This window comes from Rhinatrema bivittatum, chromosome 7, assembly GCF_901001135.1.
Source record: "Rhinatrema bivittatum chromosome 7, aRhiBiv1.1, whole genome shotgun sequence".
Taxonomy (NCBI): domain Eukaryota; kingdom Metazoa; phylum Chordata; class Amphibia; order Gymnophiona; family Rhinatrematidae; genus Rhinatrema; species Rhinatrema bivittatum.
The window spans coordinates 53,186,173-53,202,416 of record NC_042621.1 but is presented as its reverse complement, the minus strand read 5'-3'; the positions used below and the strand labels follow the sequence as shown (position 1 = coordinate 53,202,416).

The 16,244-nt window shown below is 48.0% G+C and overlaps 1 protein-coding gene across 1 annotated transcript in view; it reads left to right on the top strand.

Annotated features, from left to right (window-relative positions):
* LOC115095119 (fatty acyl-CoA hydrolase precursor, medium chain-like) overlaps positions 1–16,244 on the top strand; it is a 102,778-nt gene that overhangs the window by 70,182 nt on the left and 16,352 nt on the right. Inside the window, exon 10 of the mRNA XM_029608386.1 lies at positions 54–134. Coding sequence (XP_029464246.1) covers positions 54–134 — 81 coding nt within the window. The remainder of the gene's footprint in view (positions 1–53; positions 135–16,244) is intronic.

The window sequence follows — 16,244 nt, the reverse complement described above, 5'->3', positions numbered from 1 at the left end:
GAATTATGTGTAAAATGATCAGCTTTTCATACCTTAATATATTTAATGTACAGTTTATGCACTTTCCCGCGACAAAAGATGGAATAGATAAAGATGAACTCGCCTCTTTCCTGCAGAATTTCCAGCAATCCATGGTAAGAAATAATTCAAGGATCTTGTATGGCATGAGGCTTTTTTTTGTCTTGTTTTGCTCAGTATTTAGTCATTTCTCATAGAAGCATAAACAGAATGGACAGTGAGTTCATCTAAATGGCAGATGAAATTTAATGCAAAGTGATGTACATAGGAGAAAAATAATCCCAGCTATACATACACAATGCTAAATTTTGCATTAGCAATCAACAATTTGAGTGAATCGATACCCCCACTGCTTTGACTCCATCAGCGCTCCCCCCCCCCCCCCCCCCCCACACACACACACAATTATGGTCAGGTCTAAAATTTTATTATCAGAACCATAGAACAGCATAAACAAAATTAACATTTCATTTCATCTGTTGTTTAGATGAACATAATGTGAACCAGTGCAGACTTGTGCACATCAGGAAAAATTAATCCCAGCTCAATGTCCACAATTACTGGGTTCCACATTAAGAGTTACTGCCCAGGAAAAGGACCCTGGACTCATTGAAATCCTCAGCTCAGTGTGCAGCAGCAGTCACAAAAAAAGCAAACATAATGTTTGTTCAGAAAAGAGTAGAGAATATTTATTTATTTATTTATTTATTTATTTAATGTTTTTGTTATACCGAGTTTCATGACAGGCATCACATCAACCCGGTTTACAATTAACAAAGTGTGAAAGCATAACGTAGCGTAATAAACAATATTCTCAATAAGAACCTTGAACTTTTAAATACAGGGAATCAGAAAAAGGATGTGAGAAAGTTACAATAAAACGGGGAAAAATTAACTTGGAACTGGAAGAGGGGAGAGAAAGAACAGAGCAATATTTACATTTCAGACAATTAATGTAATTACATTTCAGACAATTAATGTAATAGAGTAGCAAGATGAGTAAATCAAGATGAGTAAATCAAGATGAGTAAATCATGGTACATCACTATGAAACGGAGTAAATCACGGTACATCACTATGAAACGGAACATAAGTAACCGGATGGCTAAAGATGCCATAGAATATGAATAAATAAGACACAGTATATAGATCCAATTGTGCTGTTGCGTGAAGGTTTTATTCAGGACTTGGAAATGCTTTTTTGAAAAGCCAAGTTTTTAGTCTTTTCCTAAATGTTAGCAAGCATGGCTCCTGTCTCAAATCTGGTGGGATAGAGTTCCAGAGGGCTGGACCCGCTGAAGAGAAGGCTCTGAGACTCAAGGATTTATGTTGGAAGGTTTTGGCCTTTGGAATTTGGAGTGACTCTTTGTAATATTCCCTGATGGGTCTGACGGAAGTGTATTTTTTAAGTGGTATTTGTAGGTCGATTTGCGTGTGTTGGTTGATAGTTTTGTAAATGATGTTGATGGTCTTGTACATGATTCTATAGTGGATTGGTAGCCAATGGAGGTTTCTGAGGATAGGGGAAATATGGTCAATTTTCCTGGAATTTGTAAGGACTCTGGCTGCAGAGTTCTGAACCATTTATAGAGGTTTGGTATAAGAAGCTGGGAGGCCTAGTAGTAACGAGTTGCAATAATCTAGTTTGGAAAAGATTATTGCTTGCAAGATTGTTCTAAAGTCCTGAGCGTGGAAAAGTGGTTTAATTCTTTTCAGAATATGCAATTTGTAGAAGCAATCCTTGGTGGTTTGGTTGGTTAATGAATGGTTTGAGGTGAGACGATTGTCTAGGATGGCTCTAGATCTCTTACATGGGGTTGTTTGAAGGAGTGTGGGTGGTTTTGGAAGTATGTTATTGTTGTCCGGTGATATGAGCAGGAATTCTGTTTTCGAAGCATTGAGCACAAGATTTAGACTGTTGAGGAGAAGTTTAATTTCTAATAAGCAAGTGTCCCAGTATTCCATTGTTTTTGAGATTGATTCTTTTATGGGGATCACGATCTGTACGTCGTCTGCGAAAAGGAAGTGTTTCAGGCTTAATTTTGTAAGTAATTGACATAGTGGTAGCAGGTAGACATTGAAGAGCGTGGGTGAAAGTGATGAACCTTGCGGCACCCCTCTATTAGAAGGGTGGTATTGGGATTCTTTATTGTGAATTTTGACTTTGTATCCTCTGTTTTCTAGAAATGTTTTGAACCAGTTTAATGTGGTACCTGTTAAACCAATGTTTGCCAGTTGTTTTAGAAGGAGGGCGTGGTTGACGGTGTCGAAGGCCGTCGAGAAGTCGAGGAGGATTAGTAAATATGCTTGGCCTTTATCAATACCAGAGAGAAGGAAGTCCGTGAGTGAGAGTAGAAGCGTTTCTGTGCTTGCTGCTTTGCGAAAACCATATTGGTTTGGGGACAGAATACTGTGGTCTTCTAAGTAGTTGGATAGTTGGGTGTTTACCAATTTTTTCCATAATTTTGGCTATTAGAGGGAGGTTAGAAATAGGGCGGAAGTTATTGGGATCACATGCATTTAGATTTGGTTTTTTTTAGTAATGGCTTTGATTGAGGCAATTTTAGTAGGTCATCTGGGTAGATACCATGTACTAGAGAGCAGTTTATGATATCTGCAAGGGTTTTTGCTATTGTGTCAGGGATGAGAAGAAGCATTTTAGAAGGGATTGATCAAATGGGTGTGATGACGGTTTCATTCTCCTTAACGCTGTTTGTATCTCTGTGATTGTTATGGGTTCGAAAGCATTAAGCTGGATGTCTTTGTTTTGGGTGAAATATGTGTTAACTGGAGAAATAGAGTTTGGAATCCTCTGATTAAGGAGATCCGATATTTTTTTGTTGAAATGAAGGGCAAGTTCGTCTGCTTTAGTCTGGGCTTGTTCGGGTGGGATATCTGGAGTGATGGGTTTGGTGAGGCTTGAAACAAAGGCGAATAGGGCTTTTGAGTCAAAGATGAGATGATGAATCTTCCGGGCATGATAGTCTCTTTTGGTTTTCAACGTGGTACTTTTGTATAGATGGAGTGATCGTTTGTAATCAGAGAGAGAGGTCGGTGAAGGTGCTTTGCGCCATTTTCTTTCTTTTTGCCGAAGTAGTTGTTTGAGCTTTCGTAGTTCCTCATTAAACCAGGGTTGTTGTTTAGATGCATTAGAAGACATTATTTTGGTTGTCAGTGGGCAGAGAGTGTTTGCTATAGATTTTGTTATTTTGGACCAGGATTGGAGGGCAGAGTTGGGTGTAGAGACATCAATGTGTGGTAGTTCCGCAGTTAGAAGTTTGCTGAGTTGTTCCGAGGTGCAAGGTTTTCTGTATAGGAAAGCGGGTCTTGAGTTGAGGTTAGAGTCTGATCGAGGTAGAGAAAAGCTGGTGGAGATTAGAGAATGGTCTGACCATGGGACTTTTTTGCAACTTGGTTGTTTTGTAAGAGAAATACCGGAGTTTATAAAGAGGAGATCGAGCGTGTGGCCTGCTTTATGAGTGGGTTTGTTGATTTGTTGGCTGAAACCCATCGCTGACAGTGCGGTGAGGAGAGCTTCACAGTTTGTTGAAAGGGGGACTTTGTCAACATGTAAGTTAAAGTCGCCCAGGATTATAGCAGGGGAGTCAAGATTGAGATGCAAAGTTATAGTTTCGATAATAGGTGAGGAGTCTGACTAGTAAGCCTGGAGGGGCATAGACTAGAAGGATTTGGAGATGTTCTGATTTGAACAATCCTAGTTCAAGTTAGTAGCTGTACTGATGGGGGGTGGTGTGTGAACCTTAAGGATTTTTTAGCAGCTAGGAAGATACCCCTCCTCTTTTTTTTTGTCTTGGGATGGAGAAGAAATCGTAAGTCTGTGTTGGTAGTTGGTTAATGAGTGCGATGTCTGTGGATTTGAGCCATGTTTCTGTTATGGCGCAAAAGTCTGGGGTTGTGTCCTGCAGTATGTCGTTAAGTATCAGAGTTTTGTTGGTGAGCGATTGGGCATTGAATAGGATTATGGTGAATAGGGAGAGACCTAGGAACTGTGTAGTGGGGGAAATCATGATTGGGATGAGTGATTTGTAGGTGCGTGGGCGGTATTGCATTATTGTTAAAGGTTGGATCGGTGCAGGATGGGAGCTGCTGAAAACTGGAAGTGCTGCTAGAGATTGGATGAGTGCTGATAGAGATTGAATGAGTGTCGCTGGAGATTGGATGAATGCTGCTGAAGACTGAATGAATGCCTCTGGAGACTGAATGAGTGCCTCTGGAAACTGGATGAGTGCCTCTGGAAACTGGATGAGTGCCTCTGGCGATTGGATGAGAGCTGCTGGAGACTGGAAGAGTGCCTCTGGAGATTGAATGAGTGCCTCTGGAGATTGAATGAGTGCTGCTGGAGGATGGATGAGTGCCTCTTGAGACTGGATGAGTGCTGCTGGAGGCTGGATGAGTGCTGCTGGAGGTTGGATGAGTGTCTCTTGAGACTGGATGAGTGCCTCTGGAGATTGAATGAGTGCCTCTGGAAATTGAATGAGTGCCTCTGGAGATTGAATGAGTGCCTCTGGGGATTGAATGAGTGCTGCTGGAGGCTGGATGAGTGCCTCTTGAGACTGGATGAGTGCTGCTGGAGGTTGGATGAGTGTCTCTTCAGACTGGATGAGTGCCTCTGGAGATTGAATGAGTGCCTCTGGAGATTGAATGAGTGCCTCTTGAGACTGGATGAGTGCTGCTGGAGGCTGGATGAGTGCCTCTTGAGACTGGATGAGTGCCTCTGGAGGTTGAGTGAGTGCCTCTGGAGATTGAATGAGTGCCTCTTGAGACTGGATGAGTGCTGCTGGAGGCTGGATGAGTGTCTCTTGAGACTGGATGAGTGCCTCTGGAGATTGAGTGAGTGCCTCTGGAGATTGAATGAGTGCCTCTTGAGACTGGATGAGTGCTGCTGGAGGCTGGATGAGTGTCTCTTGAGACTGGATGAGTGCCTCTGGAGATTGAGTGAGTGCCTCTGGAGATTGAATGAGTGCCTCTTGAGACTGGATGAGTGCTGCTGGAGGCTGGATGAGTGTCTCTTGGGACTGGATGAGTGCCTCTGGAGATTGAGTGAGTGTCTCTGGAGATTGAATGAGTGCCTCTGGAGATTGAATGAGTGCCTCTTGAGACTGGATGAGTGCTGCTGGAGGCTGGATGAGTGTCTCTTGGGACTGGATGAGTGCCTCTGGAGATTGAATGAGTGCCTCTTGAGACTGGATGAGTGCTGCTGGAGGCTGGATGAGTGTCTCTTGAGACTGGATGAGTGCCTCTGGAGATTGAGTGCGTGCCTCTGGAGATTGAATGAGTGCCTCTTGAGACTGGATGAGTGCTGCTGGAGGCTGGATGAGTGTCTCTTGGGACTGGATGAGTGCCTCTGGAGATTGAGTGAGTGCCTCTGGAGATTGAATGAGTGCCTCTTGAGACTGGATGAGTGCTGTTGGAGGCTGGATGAGTGTCTCTTGGGACTGGATGAGTGCCTCTGGAGATTGAGTGAGTGCCTCTGGAGATTGGATGAGTGCCTCTGGAGATTGAATGAGTGCCTCTTGAGACTGGATGAGTGCTGCTGGAGGCTGGATGAGTGTCTCTTGGGACTGGATGAGTGCCTCTGGAGATTGAGTGAGTGCCTCTGGAGATTGGATGAGTGCCTCTGGAGATTGAATGAGTGCCTCTTGAGACTGGATGAGTGCTGCTGGAGGCTGGATGAGTGTCTCTTGGGAGTGGATGAGTGCCTCTGGAGATTGAATGAGTGCCTCTTGAGACTGGATGAGTGCTGCTGGAGGCTGGATGAGTGTCTCTTGGGACTGGATGAGTGCCTTTGGAGATTGAGTGAGTGCCTCTGGAGATTGAATGAGTGCCTCTTGAGACTGGATGAGTGCTGCTGGAGGCTGGATGAGTGTCTCTTGAGACTGGATGAGTGCCTCTGGAGATTGAGTGAGTGCCTCTGGAGATTGAATGAGTGCCGCTGGAGACTGAATGAGTGCCGCTGGAGGCTGGATGGGTGGTCGCTGGATAAATGGATAGGGATGAGTAACGGCCCTGGCTCTGGGACGCTCCAAGGGGCGCGCTAAGGGGCAGGCCCCTTAGGTCGCGCTCCTTCGGGCGCGTGACGCCACCGAGATGCGCCGGGGTTTAAAGGGAGCAGTAGCCGCCCTCTGATTGGCCTGATGCCTGCTTAGGGGCGCGGCTCACTCACCACGTTGTGTCCTGCGGGCTTGGTTCTCGGCTCGGGAGCGGCAGAAGTTTTAGTTTCGTTTTCGTTTTTGTTTCTCCTTTGCCTCTGGTCTCTCCTGCACGGCTCACCTCACAGAGGCTGGTGAGCAGGCTCTTGCCCCGGATGGGCCGCGCCGATCGCGCAAGCCTCGGCAGGGGGGAGGAGGCGGTTGGGTGCGGGTGGTCGCCGCGCTGTGGGCCGCCGAAAAGGACGCCGCCGAGATGCGCCGGGGTTTAAAGGGAGCAGTAGCCGCCCTCTGATTGGCCTGATGCCTGCTTAGGGGCGCGGCTCACTCACCATGTTATGTCCTGCGGGCTTGGTTCTCAGCTCGGGAGCGGCAGAAGTTTTAGTTTCGTTTTCGTTTTTGTTTCTCCTTTGCCTCTGGTCTCTCCTGCACGGCTCACCTCGTAGAGGTGAGCCGTGCGATCATATTTGGATTGGCTACCATCAGAAATAGACCTAAAAAGGTACATAGAAAGGCAATAAAAATAATAAAGGGGATAGAAAGGTTTGACAGGTTGGGGTATTTCAGACAGGTAACAGATGACTGCTTGGGGATACGATAGAAGTTTATAAAATCAAGAGTGCTCTGGGACAAGAAAATAGGGAATAGTTATTTACACTTTCATATAGTACCAGGAGTAGGGAACATTACATGAAATGGTAGCAGACTTAAATTTAAGAAAGTATTTTTCACTAAGGCCCGAATTTTCGATGATCCGCACATGCAAATACCGGGGGTTTCGCTCGTGACCGGGCCCTGTGCGCAGCAAGCACATTTTAGAAAGGGTCCAGCCAATCACGTAGCACCCAATACATGGGGGAAGTGCTGGGCCAATGAAAAGGGGTGGGCGGGGGGCAGGGCCTGGGTGAAGACGGGTGGGGCTGGGGCCTACCAGGACAGCGACCATTAGGCCTTGTACCAGGGAAGCGTGCGCTGGCAGATAGCCAGCACATGCAAGTTACTTCTGCTCCAAAGAAGCAGAAAGTATAAAAACTGGGAGTGAACTGGGGGAGGCCCTTTTGCACCCGTTGGTCGTAGACGGCTGCAAACTCTGTTGCTCACCTCCTTTTTCCCAGCTCCAGCCAACCTCGGAAGAATGGCAGTCTCCACCAGCAAAAACGCCGCCTTCCTCGGCATCCCCGAGACAGCGTGGGCGCTGCCGACCACCATCTTGAAACCGGCATCATTTAAGGCGAGCATGCGTGTGTCAGGGCCACCTAAGTACACGTCATGGCGGGAACCTTGGGGGCGTCCCCTCCGCATGATGTCATCCCGCTGGTGTATTTAAGGCATTTGGCCCTCTCCTTCTACGAATTAGCAAGGAGTTCCATCTTGCTTAATTCCACTCTACATTAGGACTTGATCCTGCTTCGGACGCTCTAGGTACCCGCTTCTTGGGGGCCTTTCCGTGTCTTAGCTATCCGCTCCTCGGAGGACCTTCCTGACTGCAGACCCTTCTACTCACAATTCGGGACTTTACCTCGGACATCTCAGTGAGTACATCTCTTCATCTTTGCCTCCATCTTGCTGGGGAATCCTTGCGGAGTACCCCGTGCCTCGGAACACTACTGTTCTCCCTTCAGCCCACTCTGCACTGCAGAGTGCACCTTTACCGCTCAGCTGTATCTACGGACTCCTGCCTTGCCTCACCATCCATTGACAGTATCCTAGGTGTTCCCTGCTTCGCGAGCCACCTTCGGATCTGCAGCTGCAAGAGATTGTACATCATGAAAGGACCTCTCTGGAATACCCCGCTCCGCGGGCCTCCACCGGAGTTTGTCTGCTGGGATTATCTTCATTGAACTGTGTTATCCCTGCTCTGCGGGCTCTGCCATTTTCTCACATAATAAAGCCTTCATTACAGCATGTCTGACACTGCTGAGACCATGCCTATCAGTGTGAGTTCCCACCCACTCTGTGGGTGGAGTCATCACTCACCACTGACCCAGGGTTCACAACCATAACTATTCATAACAGACTGTTAACTCCATGGACCCGGCACAGGTCTCAGCCCTCCAGACCATCCCTGGCCTGGCCCAACATCTAGCTCAGGGGTGGGCAAGTCCGGTCCTCGAGGGCTGCAAACCAGTCGGGTTTTCAGGATACCCCTAATGAATATGCATGAAATAGATTTGCATACAACTGAGGCAGTGTGTATGCAGGTCTCTCTCATGCATATTCATTAAGGATATCCTGAAAACCCGACTGGTTTGCAGCCCTCGAGGACCGGAATTGCCCACCCCTGATCTAGCTGAACAACAGAGGATTTTGGAGTATCTGGCGAATGCTTTTAATCGAGTTCCTGACTAAATTCCACTTCGTCACCTGACAAGGACGTTTCTTCTCATCAGGCAACTCCTGTACAGACCTCGTGCCTTTACCAGCCCCCACTCACTTTTCAGGAGATCCCCTGATGTGCAGGGGCATTCTCAACCAGTGCTGCATGCACTTTGCGCTACAACCTTTGTACTTCCCTACTGTGGTAGCCAAGACCACATATGTGTTGTCTCTTCTAGACGGGAAAGCTCTGGCCTGGGCTTCACCCCTTTGGGAATGTAATGATCCTATCCTCAGCGACCTAACTGGTTTTCTTGCTCTCTTTCGGTCTGTGTTCGATGACCCGGCTCGCAAGACTGTCGCAGGATCAGTTCTTTTGCATCTACAACAAGGTGCTAAAAACCTCACAGACTATGCTATTGAATTCAAGACATTACCTTCAGAGCTTCACTGGGACCTAGGTTGTCTATGGACTATCTTCCTAGAAGGTCTTAATTCCCGCATTAAGGACGAATTGACAGCACGTGAACTACCAGATACTTTGGACTCGCTTATTGACCTTGCTGGGCAAATTGATCATCACTTGCGTGAACGCTCTCAGGAGGTAAAGAGTTCTAAGAAATCTGCTTCAGGAGTTCCACGCTCACATCCATTGCCTGTAACTATAACCACCTCTACTCCCAGTTCTGAAGAAGAAGAACCCATGCAGCTAGGCCGCAGCAACTTAAAAGCCAAGGAGAGCTGTTACCGCAAGAGATTAGGTCTCTGTATGTACTGCGAACAACCTGGCCACGCCGTTCACTCTTGCCCCATTTGTCCGGGAAACTTGCAGACCTAGGACCCGCTGGAGGATTCGTCCTAGGTCTAACTTCTCCAGCTCCTCCATTAACCTTACCAGTCTCAATTATCTCTGGGACCCTAGAGTTTCAAACCCTTGCACTGGTGGACTCTGGTCCTGGGGGCAATTTCATAATCAGAAGACTCGTGGAGCACCTACGAATCCCCACTGTCCGAACTCCCACGCCACTGCTGTTATCCTCGATACATGGAGACATCTCCTTTGCCAGGAGATGTCTCTTTTACCACCCAGCCAATTTGCTTTCACATTGGCTCTCTTCATTCTGAGACCATTTCCTTCTTAGTCCTGGATAAGGCTATCCATCCAATAGTCCTTGGGATACCGTGGTTACAGGCGCACTCACCTCAGTTTGACTGGAGTACTCTGGAATTAACACAATGGGGCGCAACTTGCCATGAAAAATGCATGAGGAAGGTAACCCCCATACCTTGCATGATGACCACCACATCCCTTCTGGGTCTACCTCCGCAATACTCGTCATTCCAGGACGTCTTCTCCAAGACGGCAGCAGATGTATTACCACCACATGGATCATTTAACTGTGCTATCAACTTGAAACCGAATTCCGAACCACCCAGAGGACGAGTGTATCCACTCTCTCTATCTGAGACTGAGGCCATGTCGGCCTATATTAAGGAAAACTTACAAAAAGGATTAATTCGGCCTTCCAAGTCACCTGCCAGAGCCGGATTCTTTTTCGTGGGTAAGAAGGATGGATCCTTTTGCCCATGTATAGACTATTGCAGATTAAATGAGATCACCTTAAAGGACAGATACCCCTTACCTTTGATAGCTGAACTTTTCGACAGGGTCCAAGGCGCCAAGATATTCACAAAACTGGACCTCAGAGGGGCAATATAATCTGGCTCTCATACATCAAGGAGATGAGTGGAAGACGGCTTTTAATACCCGCGACGGCCATTTCAAGTATTTGGTGATGCCCTTTGGCCTTTGTAATGCCCCTGCCGTCTTCCAAAATATGATGAGTGAGATACTTCGAGACATGCTGTATCAATATGTTGTTGTATACTTAGACGACATACTGGTGTTCTCTCAGAAACTACAGACCCATCAAGAGGACGTTGCTAGAGTCCTGCAGAGGTTACGTGAGAATCGGCTCTATGCCAAATTGGAAAAATGCTCTTTCCATCAAGAGTCGGTTCCTTTTCTGGGTTACGTGGTATCCAGCATAGGGTTTCAGATGGATCCACAAAAGACCAAAAGCATCCAGGACTGGCCCCAACCCACTAGTCTCAAGGCTCTCCGGCGCTTTCTCGGATTTACCAACTATTACTGAACATTCAACCCGCATTACTCCACCTTGACTGCACCTCTTACCACCATGACATGCAAAGGAGCCAATCCTTCCAACTGGTTTCAAGAAGCCGTTAGTGCCTTTCAAGAGCTCAAAAGAGCATTCCTCAAAGGGCCCTGCCTTTGCCACCCGGACCCTCGATGACCATTTATTGTCAAGGTGGATGCCTCCAACGTTGATGTTTGTGCCGTCCTCAGCCAGTACAGTGACAACCACACACTCCATCCCTGTTCTTTCTTTTCTCGGCGTTTTTCACCAGCCGAACGAAATTATGGAATAGGAGATAAGGAGCTGCTTGCCATCAAGATGGCATTTGAGGAGTGGCGCCCCTGGCTCGAAGGAGCCCAACATCAGATAACGGTCTTCACGGACCATAAAAACTTGGAATATTTGCGACATGCACAAAGACTGAACCATAGACAGGCCCACTGGTCTCTATTTTTTAGTAGGTTCAATTTCCTATTGAAGTACTGCTCTGCATCTCAAAAAAGATATAATTGCGATGGAGAAGGTACAGAGAAGGGCTACCAAAATGATAAGGGGAATGGAACAACTCCCCTATGAGGAAAGACTAAAGAGGTTAGGACTTTTCAGCTTGGAGAAGAGACGACTGAGGGGGGATATGATAGAGGTATTTAAAATCATGAAAGGTCTAGAACGGGTAGATGTGAATCGGTTATTTACTCTTTCGGATAGTAGAAAGACTAGGGGGCACTCCATGAAGTTAGCATGTGGCACATTTAAAACTAATCGGAGAAAGTTCTTTTTTACTCAACGCACAATTAGACTCTGGAATTTGTTGCCAGAGGATGTGGTTAGTGCAGTTAATATAGCTGTGTTTAAAAAAGGATTGGATAAGTTCTTGGAGGAGAAGTCCATTACCTGCTATTAAGTTCACTTAGAGAATAGCCACTGCCATTAGCAATGGTTACATGGAATAGACTTAGTTTTTGGGTACTTGCCAGGTTCTTATGGCCTGGATTAGCCACTGTTGGAAACAGGATGCTGGGCTTGATGGACCCTTGGTCTGACCCAGTATGGCATTTTCTTATGTTCTTATGTTCTTATGCTGACAAAAATGTCCGGGCAGACGCACGCTCATGCTGCTTCATACCAGAAGATACCCCGGACGCACCACGCCATATAATCGACCCTGCGAAGGTGATTCTGGCCGCCACACACACAGTCCCACCTGGGAGAATGGTGGTTCCACAGAACCTTCGGAAGAAGATCCTCAAATGGGCCCATGATTCCCTACTTGCCAGTCACCCTGGGCAAGCTCGTACACTGTCTACTCTAGAGAGGTATTATTGGTGGCTAGAGAGGTATTATTGGTGGCCTTCAATGAAGAAGGACATACAGGCCTATGTAGACTCATGTTCCACCTGTGTGAGACAAAAACCTCCAGCCGGTTGTCCTTGGGGTCTTCTCCATCCGTTACCTGTCCCATGAACCCTGGATACACATCACGATGGACTTCGTCGTCGACTTGCCAGTATCCTGCGGTAACAACACCATATGGATCACAGTTGACTGCTTCTCTAAAATGGCGCACTTTGTGGCCCTGCCAGGCCTACCATCAGCTCCAGAATTGGCGAAACTGTTCATAAAACATTTTTCATCTTCACGGTATGCCGAAGCACATCCTCTCTGACAGAGGGGTCCAGTTCACAGCTAAGTTCTGGAGTAACCTTTGCAAGAAATTCAACATCTCATTGGACTTGACGTCAGCCTATCATCCGCAAGCCAACAGACAAACTGAAAGAACGAACCACACTCTCAAACAGTTTCTCCGATCATACGTCAACTCCAGACAGAGCATCTGGTCTGAGTTGCTCCCCTGGGCCAAGTTCGCTCTGAATTCACACCCATCAGCATCTACCGGATATTTGCCATTCCAGTTCATGTATGGGAGACAGCCCAGGCATCTGCTCAAGAACTCCACAAATTTTGGCAGCACACCAAAGGCCTTCTTGAAAAGGCAGGACAAAGGGCCAAAAGATTCTATGACGCTCATCATAGAGCAGCTCCACAGCTACAACCCGGAGATAAGGTATGGCTCAGTACCCGGATCATCCAGCTTAAACTGCCATCTGCTCGTTTTGCGCCACACTACATTGGGCCTTTTGCTATAACTTGCTGCCTGGGACCTCTGACTACAGCTTTCAGTTACCATATCTTTAAAGATCCATAATGCCTTCCACATATCCCTTCTGAAGCCACTAATCCTATCTGAGTTTTCTAAGAAGATACCTGAGCCTAAACCATTATCAGCAGAAGAGGATATCACCTATCAGGAAGATGACGTACTCGATGTGCGGAAGCGTGGAAGACACTGGGAATGTCTTATTTCCTGGGAAGGTTATGGACCGGAGGAGAACAGTTGGGAGCCAGCAGACAACATGCTGGACAAGGATTTAATACGACAGTTCCACTTGTCACACCCTTCGAAGCCAAAATCCCCAGGGAGGAGCCCTAAGAAGAGGGGTACTGTTGCGCCCATCGGTTGCAGACAGCTGCGACCTCTGTTGCTCACCTCCTTTTTCCCATCTCCAGCCAACCTCGGAAGATTGGCAGTCTCCGCCCACAAACATTGCCTTCCTCGGCATCCCTGAGACAGCATGGGTGCTACCAACCGCCATCTTGAATCCGGCATCACGCGAGCGCGTCAGGGCCTCCTAAGTACACATCATGGCGGGAACCTCGGGGGCGTCCCCTCTGCATGATGTCATCCCACTGCACTCTCTGGCGCCCCGCCCTCTCCTCCCGTATGGGCTTCCTGTTACCAGGGAAACCCACGCGAGGGGTGGGGCATAACAGTCAGTGGGCACAAGAGGGCTGCTGAAGGGCCCACGCTGATTATTCTTGTCTTGCTTGTACTAACCAGAATCTGTGCCACAGGAAAAGGGGAAATGGCGGTGTGGCAGAAGATTCGGATTTAGGCATAGTGTTGGGATCCCGGGTCGGCCCCGGGATCGCCGCCTACCCGATCGCAGCTCCAGCGTCAGTCCGCGTTCCCCAGGCCTCCGGGGACCTCTGCCGCCGCAGCCCCGACGTCGGGTAGCTTCACCCGGGCCTGCAGGGTCCTCTGCCGCCTCGTTTCTGCCCCGCCGGAGCAGCCGGCGTTCTTTGGCGGCTGGCCCCGCCCCCTAGACGCGCACGCGCGTCTCTGCCTCCAATTTAAAGGGGCCAGCGCGGGAAACTCAGAAGACTGCCTCCGGTGACGTCAGACGCTGCAGGGCTACTTAAGCCCTGCAGTTGCTCCTCTCCAGTGCCTTGCAACGAGGTTCCCAGGTATTCCCTGTCTCCAGTTGCTGCATTCCTGTGTCATTTGGTTCTGCTTGGCTTCTGACCCCGGACTGGCTTACGGTGATCCTCTGGCTTCTGACCCCGGACCGGCTTACGTTGACTCTTCGGCTCTTGGATTCGGACTGGCTCACGGTGATCCATTGGTTCCTGACTCTGGACTGGCGAGCGACGACCCCCAGGCACTCAACCTTGGACTCCACCTGACTCGGCCCCCGCGGGTCCTCCTAAGTCCCAGCAGCCAGGTCCCTACAGGCCTCTCCTGGGGGACTCCGGCTTCCAGGGTGAATCTCCTAAGTCCCAGCGGCCGAACTCCTACGAGCTCCTCTCGGGGGAGGATCGGCTTCCAGGGCGAAGATCTTCCCACTACTGGGCCAGCTCCATCGTCTCCTCCCTCCTCGCCAAAGCCCTTGGTCGCATAGGGCTTCCAGAGTTCCTCCTTCGGCCATCTCCAAGTCCGTCTTTGCCGCCTCCCGGTCGGGGCCACTGCTGCGACCATCTACAGCAATTCATCCTCTGGTTCCGATCGGCCCAAGGGTCCACGAATCCAACACATAGGCAGTTGCGGTGATGCTCGAGCGCCTGCAAGAATTTGGCACCGGAGACAGCTGCCTACATGGCCTGTGCCTGAACATGTGAAAAATAATCCTTAACTATAAGTACATGATGCTGGGCTCCATATTAGGAGTCATCACCCAGAAAAACGATCGTGGAGTTATTGTGGACAATATATTGAAATCCTTACCTCAGTGTGTGATGGTGGTGGTGGTCAAAAAAGCAAGCAGAATGTTAGGAATGATTTGGAAAGGAATGGAGACAGATGCAGAGACATTTTTCAATCCTCAGTTTTAATCTATGGTACGACTGCACCTTGAGTACTGGGTACAGTTGGGGTTGCCTTATCTCAAAAAAGATAGAGCAGAACTAGAAAAGGTGCAAAGAAAGGCAACAAAACTTATATTAGGGATGGAATGGCTCCCTTCTGAAAAAGGCTGAACAGGATAGGCCTGCTCAACTTGGGAGAAGAGGCAACTGAACAGAGATATGCTAGAGGTTGATAAAGTCATGAATAAGGTGCAACAAATAAATAGGGAACGGATAATTTACACTTTCAAATAGTACTTAAACTAAGGGCACTCCATGAAATTAACAAGAGGCAGATTTTAAATAAATTGCAGAAAGTATGTATTCACTAGGGATGTGCAGACCAAAAGTTTAAGTTCATAAGTCCATAAGTCGAAAGAGGGTCCCATTTGCGGTCAATATGGACATATGGAGAATTCCATAAGTTGAGTCTATGTCCATATGTGCAAATAAAAATTTAAACCCCTCACCCGCCTTAATCCCGCCCCCCCCCCCAAGACTTACCAAAACTCCCTGGTGGTCCAGCGGGGTCAGGACGCCATTCCTGAACTCCTTTGCAAGGAGCACGTGACGTCGGCGCCACGTCGGAGTGACGCGGCGTCACGTGATTCCCCTCGGGTTCGCTCCCGGACCCCTCGTTGGGCCCAAAAGGCACTTTTGGCCAGCTTGGGGGGGTCAGGAGGCCCCCCAAGCTGGCCAAAAGTGCCGTTTGGGTCCAACGAGGGGTCCGGGAGCGGAACCGCGATGGACCACGTGACGTCGGCGTCACGTCGGAGTGACGCGGACGTCACGTGATTCCCCACGCGTCCGCTCCCGGACCCTCACGGAACTTTTGGCCAGCTTGGGGAGTTTTGGTAAGTCTTGGGGGGGGGATTAAGGAGGGTGAGGGGTTTAAATTTTTATTTAGATCAACAATCGCGATTTCCAACGTATTCAACATAGCTATGTTGAATAAGTTGGAAATCCGATCGTTTACGCCTCATCATTTTTTTAATTTAAAAAAAAAAAATAAGTTGCGTTTTCCATTTAAGTTCAAAACGAATGCACACCCCTAGTATTCACTGAATGCACAATCAAGCTCTGTAATTGTTGACAAAGATTGTGGTCAAAACATCAAAGATAGCTGGGTACAAATGGATTTGTACAAGTTGGAAGAGTCCCTAAACAATCATTAGCCAGGTGCAGTTGGAAAAGACAACTACTTATCCCTGGGAGTGAGCATTTGCTTTCTGATGTGCCTCAGATTCGCCATGGGAAAAAAAAATAGATTTTGCCAAGGAATTTGTGGAAAATTCAAAACTTCCATCTAACTTGAACCCACCTGAGCTGAACTCCATCTGAATCAAGTTCTACTTCATATTCATGTTAACAATCATTTGAACCTTTTTGAAAACCTTGT